We start from the raw sequence: 18,434 nt of genomic DNA, 5'->3' as shown, positions 1-18,434 counted from the left end.
TCTACCCTATCTAGGCCCCTTATAATTTTGTACACCACAACCAGGTCAACCCTCAGCCTCCTCTGTTCCGAAGAAAACAACCCTAGTGTTCCAATCTTGCCTCATAGCTGTAATTTTCAAGCCCTGGCAGCAGTCTTGTAAATCTCCTCTGCACTCTCACCAGAGCAATGATGTCCTTCCTGCAATGTGGTGACTAGTACTGTACACAAAATTCCAGCTGCGGTCTAACCAGCATTTCATACAGTTCTAGCATTACATCCCAATACCTCGTCCAATAAGGTAAAGCACTCCATATGCTTTCTTTACTACCTTGTTCACCTGTCCTGCCACCTTCAGGGACCTGTGGACATGCACCCCAATTTCTCTCACTTATCAGCTCCTCTCAATATCCTCCCATTTGATGTGTATTCCCTAGCTTTGTTTGCCCTCCCCAAATGCATTACCTCACACTTTTCCAGATTGAATTCCATTTGCCACTTTGCTGCCCATGCAACCAAATCATTGATATAATTCTGGAGACAACAGCTATCCTCTTCACTATCAACTACACGGCCAATTTTTGTGTCATCTGCAAATTTCCTAATCAATAAAGTTCAAATCATTAATATATACAACAAACAGCAAGGGCCCCGACACTGAGCCCTGTGGAACGCCACTGGAAACCGCTTTCCGTTCACAAAAACATCCATCAACCATTACCCTTTGTTTCCTGTCACTGAGCCAATTTTGGATCCAACTTTTGGATCCCTTCCCCTGTATCCCATCAGATCTCACTTTTCTGACCAGTCTGCCATGTGGGACCTTGTCAAATGCCTTACTAAAATCCATGTAGACAACATCCACTGCACTACCCTCATCAAACCTCTTGTTACTTCCTCAACAAATTCGATTAAATTAGTAAGGTATGATCTTCCTCTAACAAAACCAGGCTGACTATCTTTGATCAATCCGTGCCTTTTCCCAATTTCTGCTTTAATTTGACCCTGGGAGATAACATGGGGAAGTGTGAAGTTATCCATTTTAGAAGGAAAAATAGAAAAGCAGAATTTTTTAAACACTGAGAGACTGCAAAGTGTTGGTATTCAGACCCGAGTGTCCTTGTACCCGAATCACAGAAGAAATGTTGGTTGAGGGATAAATATTGGCTCAGGACACGAGGGAGAGCCTTGCTCTTTTTTAAAAATCATGCTATGGGAGCTTTTACGTCCACCTGAGAAGGCTGATGGGGCTTCCAAAAGACGACAACTTGCAGGTACAGAAACCAATTAGGAAATCAAATGGTATGTTGGCCTTTATTACAAAGGGATTGTAGTGTAAGAGTGTAGAAATTTTACCGTAATTCTACAGGGCCTTGGTGAGACTGCACCTGGAATATTGTGCACACTTCTGGCCTCCTTACCAAAAGAAGGATAAACTTGCCCTAGAGGGAGTGAAACGAAAGTTCACAACATTGATTCCCGGGATAAGGGGATTGCCCTATGAGGAGAGATTGAGTAGACTGGGCTGGTAGTCCCTCTAATTTAGTAGCAGAGGTGATCTCATTGAAACATATTCAAGTCTTAAGGAGCTTGATAGGGTAAATTCTTTGAGGAAGTTTCCCATGACCGGCGATTCTAGAAGTATGGGGTGTGGGTTATGTCTCCGAATATGGGCCATTTAGGACTGAGATGAGGGGTGGAGGCATTTCTTCACTCAAGTTGTTTGGAATTCTCTACTCCAGAGGACTGTGAATGTTTAGTCATGGAGTGGATACTAAGTAAATTAAGGGATATGGGAATAACATGGGAAGGTGGAGTTGAGGTAGGAGATCAGCCTTAGTTGTGTTGAGTGGCAGAGCAGGCTTGAAAAGCCAAATAACATACTCTTGCTCCTATTTTTTATGTTCTTACATTTTCTATCATTTGCTTCTCCTTTAAGATGCTGTTTAAAACTGACCTCTTCAACCAAGCTTTTGGTCAGCTGCCCTAATGTGGCCGGTGTCAAAATCCCCTACACAGCGCTTTGAGATGTTCTACCATGTTGACGGCGGTATATAAATGCATGCTGCTGTTGTTGTAAATATTAACATTAGTCCTTGATGCCAACTACACGTTCAGCTTGTAGCTTGCACCGGTCAGGGAAAGGCCCCCACACTCTTTCTCCAGGGGTCTTTAACTTGACTCATTGGTGACTATAAGGAAAGCTTAAAGCCCCAAGGCAATTCACACGTGGCAGTAGGTAGGGGAGCAGGTGTTGAACCTTGCAGGGGAGGTGCAAGATGACTAAAAGCTTGGTGGAAGAGATGGCTTTTGAGTAGGCCTTTGGAAGGAGGGAGGTGCTTGCATTTATATAGCACCTTACATGACCTCGGGACATTTCAAAGGACTTTACAGCCAATGAAGTACTTTTGAAGTGTCGTCACTGTGGAAATATAGGAAACCGGACAGCCAACTTGCACACAGCAAACACCCAAAAGCAGCAATGGATTCATAGTAGGTTTCAGACATTGACTGAGGAAATAAAATACTGGCCAGGAGTGGAAAAGCTCCGTTCTTCAATTTAGTACCAAGGAATCTTTCACATGCAGCTGGAAGGGAAGACACTGCCTCAGTTTAATGTCCTATCTGAAAGATGGAATCTCTGACGATGCAGCACTCCCTCAGCATTGCACTGGGAGTGCCAGCCTATGTTTTGTGCTCAGGTCTCTACTGTGGGAACTCAAACTCATGGTCTTCTGACCCAGAAAGCCAGACTTCTATTTATATAGCAACTTTCAAGATCCCAGGAAGTGCAGTCACTGTTGCAATGTAGGAAACACTGCAGTCAATTTGCACACAGCAAACTCCTACAAACAGTGATGAAATAATGAACAGATGTTATCTGATTGCACTCCTGTGAAGAGCCTTGTGACATTTTACTACATTAAAGGTGCTATATAAATGTAAGTTGTTGTTGATACTGTGAGAATAGACTTTTGATGTGGCAAATACTTACTTCTGAAGTGCTGATGGAAGGTATTAGTGTGGTTAAATATTGGGGAGTGAAGCCATTGTTTTCAGTCCCAGCTCCAAACTCCATTCCCTAGCTACCGACTCCATCCCTCTGCCTGGCATCAGTCTGAGATTAAGCCAGTCTTTTCTCATCCATGGTGTCACATTTGATCCTGAGATGAACTTTCCACATCATATTCATGCTATCACTTAGTTCAGGCATCCTTCCATTTAGGAAAGATGATCGGCACACAGCAAACAATTCTATTTCAGGTGGAGTGTCTTCACAAGGCCACAAGAGCAAGTCAGAAGCTGGGAATTCTGCAGAGAGTAACTCACCTCCTCCTGAATCCCACCATCTACAAGGCACAATTCAGGAGTGTGAGGGAATACTCTCCACTTGACTGGATGAGTGCAACTCCAACAACACTCAAAAAGCTTAACATCATCCAGGACAAAACGGCCTACTTGATTGTTACCCCATCCACAAGTATTCACTCCCTCCACCACCGACTCATAGTAGCAGTAGTGTGTACCACCTCCAAGATGCACTGTAGCAACTCACCGAGGCTCCTTAGACAGCACCTTCCAAACCCACAACCACTACCATCTAGAAGGACAAGGACCGCAGATAGTTGGGAACATCAGTGCCTGCAAGTTCCCCTCCAAGCCACTCACCATCCTGACTTGGAAATATATCGCCGTTCCATCACTGTCGCTGGGTCACCACCTCCTCAAGGGCAATTAGGGATGGGCAATAAAAATGCTGGCCTAGTCAGTGACGCCCACATTCCATGAACGAATATAATATAAAAATTTGTTGACGCCTGTAGAGGCCGATCCTTGAAGGGCAGATTCCAGCACATGTGCCACACATGAAGCTACCAAGTGTCATTGTGGTTTTCAGGTTGTTGCTAAGCCACTGTAGCCACATGGTGCACACCAGCCTACTCTTTTCCTCTGTTATCAGCTAGTTACTCCCAGGTGTGATAATCTATATCTTGGGCCTTCATGTCACACTTGAAAGCATCCTTGAAGTGGAGCTTTAGGCATCTACTGGTTGTCTGGTTCTGGTTATCTTACCGTACAGAGAGTCCTTGGGAATGTAACCAACCTCCATCTTGTGATGTGCCCAGGCCAATGAAGCCACCTCTGCTGTGTTGATGTCATGCCATCACTAGGACTGCCTATTTCCACATCTAAAACATTGCCCAATTTTGCTCCTGTCTCAGCCCATCTGCTGCTGAAACCCTCACCCATGCCTTCATTACCTCTTAGACTTGACTATTCCAACCACATTCTACTCTCAGTAACCTTGAGGTCACCCAAAACTCTCCTGCCCATGTGTTAACTCACAGCAAGTCCAATTCCCTATTCCTATGTTTGCTGATCCACGTTGCCTCCCAGTCAAACAATGTCTTGATTTTAAAATTCTCATTCTTGTTTTCAAATCCCTTCATGGCCTTGCCCCTTCCTTCAGCACCACAACCCTCCAAGATATCTGCACTCCTCCAATTCTGGCCTTTTGAACAATTATAATTATAATTATTGCACAATTGGTGGCTGTGCCTTCAATTGCCTAGGCCCCAAGCTCTGGAATTTCCACCCCTACACATCTTCGCCTCTCTATCTCACTTTCCTCATTTAAGGCACTCCTTAAAACATAATTATTTGGCCAAGCTTTTGGTCATCTGACTTCGTATCTCCTTATATGGCTCAGTGTCATACTTTGTTTTATAATGCTCCTGTGAAGTGCCTTGGGATGGTTCATTACATCAAAGGCACTATATAAATACTTGTTGGTGTTGTTGGCTCAGTTGATGACACTCTCACCTCTGAGTCAGAAGGTTGTGGCTGAAGTCCCACTCCAGGGACTTCAGTACAAATCCAGCCTGACAGGCTCAGTGCAGTACAGAGGGGCCACTGCTCTTTTGAAGGTGTCGTCTTTCAGATGAGATATTAAATTGAGGCACTGCCTGCTCTCTCAAGTGGACATAAAAGACCACATTGCACCATTTTGAAGAAGAAGAGGGGAGTTATCCCCAATATCCTAGCTAATTTATGCCTTAAGCAGTATCACTAAAATAAATTATGTGGTTATTAATCTCATTGCAGTTTGTGGGAGTTTGCTGTTGTGCCAATCATCTGCCATGTTTTTTGTGTTACAACAGTGACCACAAAGTATTTCACTGGCTGTAAAGCATTTTGGGACATTGTGAAAGGTGTGATAGAAATGCAAGTCTTCCTTTTATTTTTTAAGGTGTGAAATCTGGCATTTTGAAATTAGGGAAGTTTGAGACATCTAGCAAGGTGCTTAATGATGAAAGTCTTTATCATCTCAGAGAGACTGGTACACCTGGAAATGTTAAACTACAAAGCCAAGATATGAGAAAATGTTATTAGCTATGGCGATGTGGATCATGGTATGAGTAATAATTGTGACAATGGCAACAACGGTGGCAATGTTGATAATGGTAACACTAGTTATAGTTATAACTATATTACTTATCGTGCTAGTCACAGTGGGAGTAATGGGAATGTTAATAATGATGGTGCAAGTGCTTTGGATATTGCTGTTGACTGCGATGGTGTTTGGTATTGCTGGTGGTATATGTAGTGACAATGCTGGGAAGATTGGTGGTTGCCATGGTAATGAGTAGTGGCAGTGATCATTGGTGTTTGCAACGTAGTGATAATGTTGGTAGAGATGTTGTGGCGATAAGTCAATAATGTTAAAAATTGTTGGACAAAGAGGAATTCGGTAGTGATGCTGACACTGATGATGATGATACTGGTGATATTGAAGCCCTGTATGATGGTGATGGTGACATCGCTACTTCCTTAAAACACACAAAATCAACCCTAACATTGTTCTCATGCCTCCAAAACTATACTTTAAATATAACCAAACAGTGGCACATGGATCAGTGTACCTGTAGGATCAAGGTGAAATTCAACTGCCGTTAGTAAGTTTAAAATTATCTTCTGTTTCTTGTATAAGGATGACCTTCACACTTGTTATCTTGCTGCTAAATTATTTGAAACTGAATTAAAACATCAAATAATTGGTGACTGAAGAAACTATCTGTCAACTAGCTGTTCTCTAGTGCTTCCTCCCTGGTTGCAGCTTCTCTGTTGTCCATTTGCTCTCACCATTTCTGTGTTAAAAGGACAGATTACAAGGCCAGATAGCACAGACAGGCTCATATTTCCTTGAGCACAAGGTTAGGGGAGATCCAAGTTAGGTGTTTAAAGAAATGGATATTGTCAAGAGTGAAATAGTTCCTGTGGTGAGCAAGTCCAGAACAGTGATGTAAGAATGCATTTCTTCACAGAAAGAGTAGAGCAAATCTGGAACTCTCTCACTTGCAAAGCTGTTGAGACAGGGAGGATCAATTAAAAATTTCAAAACTTACTTTGATACATTTCTGTTGGGTAAGTGTGTTAAGAAATATGGAGCCAAGGCAGGTAGATGGAGCTTAGGTACAGACCAGCCCTCACCCAGTGGTTAAAATGGCATGTTTATATAACTAGAAGCATAGAGTTGCAAAAGTAAGGATTTGATAGATGTGTTCAAAACCATGATGGGTCCAGACAGACATAGGAAGAAACTTCCCATTGGCAGGAGGACAAAAATTTAAGGTGATTTTTAAACGAACCAAAGTCAACACGAAGAAGAGCTTTTTTATGCAGCGAGTGGTTCAGATCAGTAAAGCACTCCCTGAGAGCGTGGTGGAGGCAGATTCAATCATGCCTTTCAAGAAAGAAAAAAATGCAGGCGGACAGGGAAAGAACAGCGGAGTGAGACTAGCTAAATGCTCTTTCAGAGAATTGGCTTGGATTTAATAGGCTGAATGGCCTCCTCTGTGCTGTTTGATTCATAGAATAGTGCCCAACATCAGTGACTAAGAGAATATCTTTTTCCTTTGTTAGTTGGAAGGTTATGGGCTCAAGTCGCAGTGCAGACACTATTTTTTAACAAAAACCTATGCTGACACTCCAGCCCAGTGCTTGCGAGAGTGCTGCAAAGTCAGAGATGCTGGCTTTTGATGTCACAGCTCTCTCATATGGCCACAAAAAAAAATCCTGTAGCACTCTTAATAAGAGGAGCCGGGGCGAGTTGTCCCTCAATCAACATAATTCGAAACAGATTATCTTGTCATTTCCACATTGTTGTTTGTAGGAACCTGCTGTGTTTCCTAGGTTGCAACAGTGACTGCACTTCAAAAGTACTTATTTGGCTATAAAACGCTTAGGGCGATCCTGAGGACACGAAAGGTGTTATAGAAATGTCTGTGAGTCTTTCTTTTTTCTGTAATGCTATTAAATAATGCCAGAAGGAACTGGGAAGGATGAAAACAAAATCCAAATCTCAAACCAAGCAACAGGAAGTCCGCAAACCTCCAGCCCTGGGAAAAAAGACTACAACTCCCAGAGTGCCAACCTGGGGCTGTGGGGCGCATGCGCACGGAAACCCCGCCCATAAAGTTTACGCCATAATGTGCTCGACGACTGCTCCAATGGGTGCACTGCTTTTTTTCCCCCCTTAGCCGGCGGCCGGGGCTGCGGCCAATCGGAAGGCTCGTTTCATGCTCGGGCTGCGCCTTCGCTTCTGGAAGCGTCTCCGGCGAGCGTCCGGCCCATGCGCGGTACCAAAGGCTCCCGGTATCCAAGGGCATTGGAGTGAGGTGGGCGCCCGGGCGGGGGGAGGATTGTGGTTGAAATCGGCGCGGAGCAAAACCGCGGATCGGGAGGGAAGGGCAATGGAGGAGTTAAGAGCTGGTTCCGAGGCCTAAGGTCGAGAGACAAGACGTTGCTTGTTCTCGGGGAAATGCTGGATCGTTGCGGTCAAGGGGTGGTATTTGGAACCTGAGTAATTGTGGCTGGGCTTCTGGGGTGCATAGAGGGGGCAAGCACCAAGGAGGCTGTGCAAGACCTGGGGGCGGAGCTACAGGGGACTGTGGTCGAACTGGAGGCGGAGCTACAAGGGGCTGTGGTCGAATTAGGGGTGGGGCTACGAAAGGTTGCGGTGGAACTGGGGCTGAGTTCATAGTGGATGCCGGGGTAGAATTGGGGGCGTGGCTACTGGGGGCCGGGGTAGAATTGGGGGCGCGGCTACTGGAGGCCGGGGTAGAATTAGGGGCGTGGCTTCTGGGGGCCGGGGAAGAATTGGGGGCGCGGCTACTGGAGGCCGGGGTAGAATTGGGGGCGTGGCTGCTGGGGGCCGGGGTAGAGTTCGGGGGCGTGGCTGCTGGGGGCCGGGGTAGAATTCGGGGGCGTGGCTGCTGGGGGCCGGGGTAGAGTTCGGGGGCGTGGCTGCTGGGGGCCGGGGTAGAATTGGGGGCGTGGCTGCTGGGGGCCGGGGTAGAGTTCGGGGGCGTGGCTGCTGGGGGCCGGGGTAGAGTTCGGGGGCGTGGCTGCTGGGGGCCGGGGTAGAGTTCGGGGGCGTGGCTGCTGGGGGCCGGGGTAGAATTCGGGGGCGTGGCTGCTGGGGGCCGGGGTAGAGTTCGGGGGCGTGGCTGCTGGGGGCCGGGGTAGAGTTCGGGGGCGTGGCTGCTGGGGACATGACCACTATTTGGATGTGGATCCTGGGGCTGTGGTATTTGTTGGTTTGGTGAAAAGGTGGTTATATTGGGAATGGAGCTACTGGAGAGGGCAGAGGTGTAATTTGGTTAGGAGGTTGGATGGGACTATTTGGGGAGGGTGGGGCAACTGTGGGTTTGTGATAATTGGGGGATACTCCAGCTCAGAGGACATTGTTGGGTAGGGAAGCTGATGCATTGACAGGGTTTTTACTGAGTTGTGGTTGGTGGTGTAAGAAGTAAAGAGGGTTGTTTCCTTTGCGGGGATATTATATGGGATTTATTTTTCTATTAAGAGGTTTGCTGGCTTTCTAAAGGAAGTGAGGTAGTTTTTTTTATCGGGCTAGTTATAGTAACAGGATTTTGTGCATCACAGTGGCAGTGGGTCGTATACATGCATGGCAGGTGCAGTGAGCAGCAGGCAGAGTGCAGCCAGGGGCCTGGCGGCATTTGGACTCGGGCAGCGGAGACTCTGCTGTGGGAATCTGCCCATGATCCGTGGGAATGACTGTTACTACTATCCAACTAGGAGGCAGAGTCCCTTGCCTCGCTGCTGTAAACGGGTAAGCAAGTCGAATTGTGAAGGTTGTAACTGCATGTCACACTGGAATAGGACAAATGTGCATTGTCTCTCATTGGGATAACCACTGTTGCGTCTTGAGTCAGAAGGTTGTGATTTCAACTCTCATTCCAATCCCTTGAGTGCAAATTCTGAACTGACGCTTCCCAGAGACGAGATGTTAAAGCGAGGCACTCATCTGCACACGTGGTGGCAGTAAAGGATCCCATAGCACTATTTCAATAAAGAGCAGATCATTTCTTCCTTGTGTCCTGGCCAGTGTTCACCCCTCACTTTTATTTAAAATAAAATGGTTATCTGGTCACTATTGTACTGCTGTTTGTGGGACAATGCTGTGTCCAGTTGCCTCCAGCATTTCCTACATTACAACAGTGACTACAGTTCTAAAGTCATCCATTGGCTGTAAAGTACTTTGTGATGTCCTGAGGGCTCTGATCTGGAAATGCTGAATACTTCCTGTCCCTTTCTTGAATGCCTTTCATTAGAATATCATAGTACAAAGAGCACTACCAGGGACTTTGAACTGAGCAGCCTAGGTGAAAGGACGAGACCATTTGTGCAGAGCACCACCAAAGTTGAAATGGGGAGGAAAGAAAGGTATGATATAGAGGTTGGGTAAAGGCAAGCCTTTAATAACAGGTGGATTGCAGACAGAAGGGAAGACTGCCACACCTTTGTAACTATGGCAAAGAATGGGTTCTAATCAGAAATTTTCTAGTGGGCCTTTGTTTTAGAGATAACTTCGATTCATCGTTTTGTATAACATTGTTGAAAAGTGTGGTGATACCACCTAAGAGGAAAGTTCAGAGTGCCAGTGATTGTTGTAAACTGGTACAAGATTGAATTGCCTCATTGGAAACTCCGGATTTTGGCTGGGCAACGTCTCAGATCAGATCAAAGACGAGGCAGGCAGAATTAAAGGGTGCAGAATCCTGGGCTGCCCTTTAACCCATGTTTTCCTGTCTCTGAGGTCTACAAGGAGGTCAAGGGTTATGGGGCAGGATAGCAAGCAGCGGGTCAAGGCTTATTGACAGAGGGGGAGGGGGGTGGGTGGGAGGGATGCAGGCAGGAAAATGGAGTTTAGACCACAATCGGGTCAGCCATAATCTTATTGAATGGTGCAGCAGGCTTGAGGGGCGAAATGGCCTCCTGCTGATCCTATATCATGTGTTCTTCTGCCGATGGAGTTGGTCATAGCATAAGCAGACCTTGGGTCACCAGTGGATGTTGTGAAGAGACTCAATCCTTCTCTCCAAACAATGTATTGCCACGTACTGCAAACTTTAATGATTGGAACAACACTGACAAAAGGGAGCCAGTGGGTTCTGGGGAGCCTTTGAACTTTACATTTGGCTTAGCAGGTCTAAAGCAAGTGTTTTCCATTCCATGTGAGCTGCCTCCTCCATCTGCCTCTTGCCTCCCGTCTTCATCTCATCCTATTGGAATAATCTGTTCCTTTCTCTTTCAAGTGCATATCACGCTCCTTCTGAAACACCCTCTGTGCTAATTGTAGTATGTCTTTTGTTAGAAGCTGGCTGGTTATTTTGTTTAAAAAAAACAATTAAAGGCCTACCACTGTTAGACATGAGATTCCTGTGTCCGAGTCACAGTTTTTAACACGTTCATGAGGTTGAGGAGAGCTAACTGAGCAGAAGGATCAAATTGGGAACTTTGCTGGCATTTAAGTCAAACTGAACCCACAATTGAAATCAAGCTCACCAGTTTTCTGGAGACTCTTGGGTCTGGCAGCACCTGTGGGGAGAGAGAAAAAAAGCAGAATTAATGATTCATGTCGGCGACCTTTTGTCAGCACCCTGTGTCTTTAATTTTTAAGCTTGTAATACGATGTATGGTGTGTAGCTCTCCCTATTCCCAGAGAGATAAGAGCAGGAGTAGGCCATTCAGCCCGTCAAACCTGTTCTGCCATTTGGTAAGAAAGAGGTGCAAACTAGTAAAAGATAATGAAGATGGGGAAGATAACGATTGGTTAATGTGTTTGGAAATTGCCATATGTGTCATTCAGCACTTGGGAAACAAACAACAGCGTATGCAATACACAGTGGGCAGTCATTAAAACCTAAAAGTAAAATACTATGGCTGCTGGAAATCTGGGTTGAAAACAGAAAATGTTAAAATGCTCAGTAGTTCAGGCAGCACTTGGTGTAGGAGGGGGTTTGCACACCGCTCTGAACCTGCTGCTTCACCAAAAAACAAGAACTCCATGGCAACTGTGGCAATTCACTTCTTGCAGTGCCTCCTGAAATTTATTGGCATAGAGTTTGCATCAGTGAAACAGGTCAATTGGCCCGAATGGCCTATTATGCTGATATTCGTGCACTACTCAAGTGTCCACTCACTCGTCTATCTCGCCCTCTCACCAGACCCTTATATTTCTTTCTCCCTCATGTATTTCTGTAGGTTCCCTTTAAATGCACCTCGGCTACTCCTGTGGTAGCAGCTTCCCCATTCTAATCGTTCTTGGCCTGGCTGAGTGTGTCTGCAGTGTTTTGCTGTCATTTCTGACTACCCAGTCAAAGGAGATAAAGGAGCATAGGAACAGGAATAAGTTACTTAACCCCTCGGAGCCTGCTCTGCCATTCATTGAGATCGTGGCTGATCTGTGACCTGGCCCCATAGCCCTTAATTTCTCTGGTCAACAACCTCATTTCAAATTAATTGTTAATTTGGCATCAACTGCAGTTTACAGAAGAGAGTTTTAATCTTCTACCGCTCTTTTGCATGTAGCAAAGTTTCCTAATTTCCTTCCTGAAATATCTGGCTCTAATTGCTAGGCACATAAACCCCAACCAGCAGAAATAGTTTCCCCCTATCAGTTCCCCTTGATATCTTGAAAATTTTGATTGTCACCCTTAACCTTCTAATTTCCGTGGAATATGGCTCTGCCATCTGCCACGGAGTGAACAAGAGAAAACTGTTAAAATGAGCTTTTTGCTCCAACATGGTATTTTTCTCTCTTTCTGTGAAGAAGAACCTTCAATGGATGAATAAAATCAGGAGATCACCATGAGGTGATCCTGCTCTATCATTCGATGCAGTCGTGGCTGATCATCTCCCTCCATGCCACTTTTCTGCCCAACCCCCATATCTGCTAATTCTTAGTGCTCAAAAAGAAAAATCTTATTGATCTCTGTCTTGACTGCAACCAACAACTGAATGTCTGTGGCCCTCTGGCGTAGAGAATTCCAAAGAGCCGCAACGCACTGAGTGAAGAAATTTCTCTTCATCTCGTTCCAAAATGTCCATCCCCTTATCCTGATTTTTTTTTTTGTTTTGGAAAAATATACTTTATTCATAAAATATCTGGAAAATCACCATCACAAAAGTACAATCAGGTTCAACTTTTACAACATGTATCACGAAATGCATCAATACAATAAATGAATTTTACAATCAATTGCACACATTCATTTTGAGCTATACAGCCCAAGGGGTTCTAAACAGTTCCCAGTCCCTCAGTGCACTGTGGCAGAAAGGTCTTAGACAGCGACCCTTCCCCATTGCGCCTTTGCGGCGGCTGCCCCAAGCTTTAGTGCGTCCCTCAGCACGTAGTCCTGAACTTTGGATTGTGCCAGTCTGCAACTCGGTCGGGGACAACTCTTTGCGCTGGAAGACCAACAAGTTTCGGGCAGACCAAAGAACGTCTTTCACCGAGTTGATGATCCTCCAGCTGCAGTTGATGTTTGTCTTGGTGTGTGTCCCTGGGAACAGCCCGTAGAGCACAGAGTCCTGTGTCACAGAACTGCTCGGGATGAACCTCGACTCCATCTCTCTCCAGACCTTCTTTTCAAAGGCACAATCTACAAGGAGATGAACAACGGTCTCGTCCCCACCAGAGCCACCTCGAGGGCAACGTGCTGAGGGGGTGAGACTCCTGGCGTGTAGCAGGGATCTGACAGGGAGGGCCTTTCTCACCACCAGCCAAGCAACGTCTTGGTACTTGTTGGGAAGTTCTAGCGATGAGGCATTCTGCCAAATGACTTTGACAGTCTGCTTGGGGAACCATCCCACAGGATCCACCCTCTCCTTTTCCCGCAGGGCCTCTAAGACGTTACGTGCCGACCACTGCCTGATGGACTGGTGGTCAAAGGTGTTTCTCTGCATAAATTTTTCCAGGACGGACAGGTGGTACGGCACGGTCCAACTACTTGGAGCGTTCCGCGGCAGCGTGGCCAGACCCATCCTTCGCAACGCCGGTGACAGGTAGAACCTCAGCACGTAGTGACACTTGGTGTTTGCGTACTGAGGATCTACGCATTGCTTGATGCAGCCGCACACAAAGGTGGCCATCAGTATGAGGGCGATGTTGGGCACGTTTTTTCCCCGTTTATCTAGAGGCTTGTCCATCCCCTTATTCTGATGCTGTGACCCAATTGGTAGATTTCCCGGCCAGGGGAAACAGCTTCTCAACATCTACCATGCCAAGCCCCTTAAGAATTGTAAACATTTCAATAAGAGCGTCTCTTCTTCCAAACTCCAGAGAATGTAGACCTGTAGAGAAGTCTCTCATGAATTATTGGATTTAATAATAATGTATCGAGTTAGTAGGAGTTTAATTTTTTTTTTAAATGGCTCAGATGTTTAAAAAAAAATTTAAAATCCCCTTTTTAAAAAGCTTTTAATTTTAAGTTTCCCAGCCTAGACTTGTGTAACATTCCTGGGTGGAGATGCCTATGTTCTGCAACACCTATATTCATCTCAATAGGATTACAGCTTTGCTCTGATCTGAAGTAGATCCGGGACTAGCCAGCCCTTAACGCCTGCACAAGTGTCCAGTTGTACAGCATCATATAGTGCACACTGCCATTGCGTCACCCATTTTAGTCTTTACCATCCTCCAGTACAATGCAGTTGGTGAGATTTTCCTGGAACCATCAACCCTTAGGCACAGGCCTGTCGAACCTGTTCCACCGCCATTTAATTACATAATTACAGATCCGAACCTCATCTCTTCTCCAGCTTTGATCCATATCCCTTGATTCCCCTAATCTAACAAAAATCTATTGTACTTGCCTTGAAAATTCAAATTGACCCTCAGCATACACAGCCTTCAGGGGGATGCATGTTTCAGATTTCCACTACCCTTTGTGTGGAAAAAGTGTTTCCTAATTTCACTCCTAAATGACACAGTTCTAATTGTAAGAGTGCGACTACCTGTTCTGGATTCTTACACCAGAGTAAATAGTCTCGCTGTAACTAACCTGTCAAATCCTTTAAATGTTTTAAACACGTGGATTGGATCATCCTTCAATATTTTAAACTCAAGCAAACACAGCAAGTTAATACAACCTAGCCTTAACCCTTTTAGCCATGATATCAAAGCTTCATTTTCTTTTGCCTTTGCACATCCTTCATAGTGCTGGAAAATGGGATTAGAATAGTTAGGTACTTGTTTGACCGGCACAGACTCGATGGGCTGAAGGGCCTTTTTCTGTGCTGTAGACCTCTATGACTCTGACAAGGCAACGATTTATTGCTGAGAAGGCACCAGGAGTCAGATGTGTGTGGGACTCGGGTCACGTGAAGGTTAGACCAGGCAGGTAATGACTAGATAGCTTCCCTTAAGGCCATTAGTAAACCAGTTACATCTTCCTGAGAACCCAGCAGCATTCACGGTCGCTCCTTCTGGTGCCAGCCAGCAAATTGCTCCATTTATTGAATTCAGTTTCACAACTTGCCCATGGCTTGGATTTAGACTCCAGACCTCTGTGTTGCTGCTCCAGGAAGAGAATCTCTAGGCCGCCACACCCTATTCCATCCAACCCTCGGGTTAGTCAATTCAAAATGCCCTATTGCAGTTGTGAGTAAAGACTTGCCACTTAATGGAAGTCTCTGTTTCGAATAAGTCACTGTTTAAACTCCCACTCCTGACATTAATTTTGGGAGGTGATGTTATGGCGGTATTGTCACTGGACTAGTAATCCAGAGACCCAGGGACCGGGTTCAAATCCCACCACGGCAATTAGTGGAAGTTGAATTCAATAAAAATCTGGAATTTAAAGTCTAATGATAATTACCAGACTGATTCCTGGGATGGGGGGACTGACATATGAGAAGAGAAGGAGTTGGTTTGGATTATATTTGCTGAAGTTCAGAAGAATGAGGGGGGTGGAATCTCTTAGAAACCTATAAAATTCTAACAGGACTAGACAGGGTAGATGTAGGAAGGATGTTCCTGATGGTGGGGGAGTCCAGAACCAGGGGTCACAGTCTGAGGATACCGTGTAGACTATTTAGGACTGAGAGGAGGAGAAATTTCTTCACCCAGAGAGTGGTGAGCCTGTGGAATTCGCTACTACAGAAAGTAGTTGAGGCCAAAACATTGTATGTTTTCAAGAAGGAGTTAGATATAGCCCTTATGGCGAAAGTATTCAAAGGATATGGGGAGAAAGCAGGAGCAGGCTATTGAGTTGGATGATTAGCCGTGATCATATTGAATGGCGGAGCAGGATCGAAGGGCTGAGTGGCCTACTTCTGCCCCTATTTTTTATGTATGTTTCTATGTAAAATCATGTGCACTCGTGAAAAGCCTGGAATGAGCGTACAGCCTTGGCAGCCGATCAACGAGACATAACTGATCTCTCCGCCGCCACCACCACCACCACTCTCTGATCTTGGTTAGTTTTCTTATGACGCTTAATCACCTGCGTCTGATGCAGTTACTGGTTTCTAGCCCCTCTGGCTCATCTAGAAAATGAAATGCTTAGTACCATGTTAGCATACGGGACTTGCTGCCTTAAGATAACGTTGAGATGAATATCGTAGTATCATCTGATTTCATCCTTTTGAATCTTGCTTGCATTGTCTCTAGTGTGCCTCTTTTTCTTTTGAAACATGGAGACCAGTGTTGTGTGCATGGCACTCAGTGTGTGTGGGCATCAGGGTTTGCAATCGACCAAGCTACTTATATTTTCTCTTTTCTTCCTCAGAGGTTGGAGCTGTGCCCCGGCAGGTTCTCTCGGCAGATTAGCAGCGCATCGTGGGCTACACAGTCTCCTGTTGACGTGCGGCACCAGACCAAAAGACGGCTAGGCGCAGCCAGACACACCGTGGTTGCTCACAGCCTTAACCTTGGGCTGGGCCACTTCCCGGATCCCGAGCGGGCCCAGTATGGTTTCTTGCAAGGCACCCACGGTCGGGTGTCACTCCCGAGTGACGTAGGCCTGCAGTCCCTCATCTGTATCCCGGACGAGAAGGTCAGTATGCGGCTGATCGTGAGTGGCCAGGGGAAGGAGCAGACTGCCCTGCTGGAGGTGCCATGCTCCAGTTTGGTGCATTTGCAGCACTTGGTGGCCTCCAGGATAGAAAGTGTGCCGAACGAGCTGGAGGGATGGCTTGGTGCTGAACAAGCGAGTGCACCCCTGTTGTCCCAGCTTGAAGGCATTTTGGATTCGATCACCACCGTTGACGGGCACAATGCGGACGACATTGTGGTAGAGCATCGTGACTCCTCCGACCTTTGTGGGTGGCCGGTGGTGAGTGAATTGGCAGGTGAGAGCACCCTGGAGTCACTGGCGGGGAAACCTGAGGGAACCGGAGTGCTCCCTGTAAATGGGCAGCTTCCCCAGTTGGATGAATCCCCAGAGACAACAGTGAGCCTTTGGGACATGCACGAGGGACACCTGGACTCTTTCAGATCATTGTTTGACAGTGAGTGCTGTCGAATGCCGTACTACATGGGTTTCGAGCACCCAACGATGCCCCCGTCGCAGCTCGGGGCGTTAGCTGCTTTTAGCGGAACCTGTAACCTTGCAAGTGCAGGCTGGCAGAAGAGGGAGCCCAGCATGGAGGAGCATCTCGCTGTCCTTTACGAAAAGCTGAGAGTGGAGGTAAAAGAGATCTTTATTTTAATTATTAAGTTTTAATTGTGTAGAAGAATAATTATTTTCTGAGTAATTGGAATTAAGCCTAATATGGTGCTTTTCCTATGACTTGAATTTATAAAGTGGCTTTAATGTAGCATAAATGACCCAAGGTGCTTCAAAGGAGTTTAATTAGCTAAAATTCAACACTGAGCCACAAAAGACAGTAGGACAGGTTACCAAAAGCTTGGTCAAAGAGATGGGCTTTAAGGAGGTTCTCAAAGGAGGAGGGGAGAGAGAGTGATATGGAGAGGTGTAGGGAGTGAATTCCATAACTTCAGGCCCAGGCAGCTGAAGGTACGGCCACCAATGGCAGAGCTATTAAAATCGGAGTTGGGCAGAAGGCAGAATTAAAAGAATGCAGATATCTCAGTGGGGCTGGAGATTACAAAGAAATGGAGGGGTGAGGCTCGGGTGGGATTTGAAAACCTGGATGAGAATTTTAAAATTGAGGCATTTCTGGACCAGGAGCCTGGGGTGTGGGAGGGGGAAAAGCAGCCTGTGTTCCTGCTAGCCAGTGATCTTCTCGCCTCAGTAGGAAATGTGTGGCTAGTAAACTTGAAACAGAACGGGACTCTGGTGTGGTGCCCTCCCCAGTTGAAAAATTTGGTCACATTCACTCTTTAGGGCCCCACACACACAATGAATACTTGCACAAGTTACTGGGGGGATGTCTGTAAACCCATATTGGAACATGAGTTAGTGTCTGCAGGGACAGAGGAGGAATATTTTAATGGTGTGGGGAAGGTTGGCTGGGGGGGAGTCATGAAGACCAGAGAGGCTCCCCTGCAACGCGCCCCCCCCACCCCATTCCCACCTCCTCCATGCCCTGTTTTCCATTACATAGTGTGTACAACACAGAAACAGGCCCTCCTCACGAGCCTCTTCCAACCCTCCTCCCATCTTTTCCCATTCGCATATCTTCCTATTCCTTTGTGTCTCATGTGTATATATCCAGTTTGCTCTTAAATCCATCTATGCTATTTACCTCAGCTGTTACTCTGTGATAGCAAGTTTCTTTTATTTTTAATTCATTCATGGGATGTGGGTATCACTGGTTGGGCCAGGGTTTATTGCCCACTCTTGATTGCCCTTGAGAAGGTGGTGGTGAGCTGCTGCCTTGAACCGCTGCAGTGCTGTTACAGAGGGAGTTCCAGGATTTTGACCCAGTGACAGTGCAGGGACAGCAGTATATTTCCAAGTCAGGGCGATGAGTGGTTTGGAGAGGAACTTCCAGATGGTGGTGTCCCCTTGTATCTGCTGCCCTTGTCCTTCTAGATGGTAGCGGTCATGGGTTTTGGAAGGTGCTGTTTAAGGAGCCTTGCTGAGTGCTGAACTCTAACCATTCTCTTGGTAAAGAAGTTTCTTCTGAATTTCTTACTAGATTTATTAAAGACTCTCTATTTTTTGACTTCCTCTTTTA

General features: G+C 46.1%; 2 protein-coding genes across 3 annotated transcripts in view; one reads left to right on the top strand and one right to left on the bottom strand.

Annotated features, from left to right (window-relative positions):
• LOC144695768 (zinc-binding protein A33-like) overlaps positions 1-18,434 on the bottom strand; it is a 176,420-nt gene that overhangs the window by 30,916 nt on the left and 127,070 nt on the right. The window lies entirely within an intron of this gene.
• Positions 7,550-18,434, top strand: part of c21h6orf136 (chromosome 21 C6orf136 homolog) — a 58,540-nt gene continuing 47,655 nt past the window's right edge. For both annotated transcript variants that reach the window (XM_078566739.1, XM_078566738.1), the window contains exons 1-3: positions 7,550-7,657; positions 8,928-9,114; positions 16,079-16,978. In XM_078566739.1, the coding sequence (XP_078422865.1) occupies positions 8,950-9,114; positions 16,079-16,978 (1,065 nt within the window). In that variant the 5' untranslated portion in view covers positions 7,550-7,657; positions 8,928-8,949. The remainder of the gene's footprint in view (positions 7,658-8,927; positions 9,115-16,078; positions 16,979-18,434) is intronic.

This window comes from Cetorhinus maximus, chromosome 21 (assembly GCF_964194155.1).
Source record: "Cetorhinus maximus chromosome 21, sCetMax3.hap1.1, whole genome shotgun sequence".
NCBI classification, from domain to species: Eukaryota; Metazoa; Chordata; class Chondrichthyes; order Lamniformes; family Cetorhinidae; genus Cetorhinus; species Cetorhinus maximus.
Note: the sequence above shows the minus strand (reverse complement) of the source record. Positions and strands in the feature narration are given on the sequence as shown.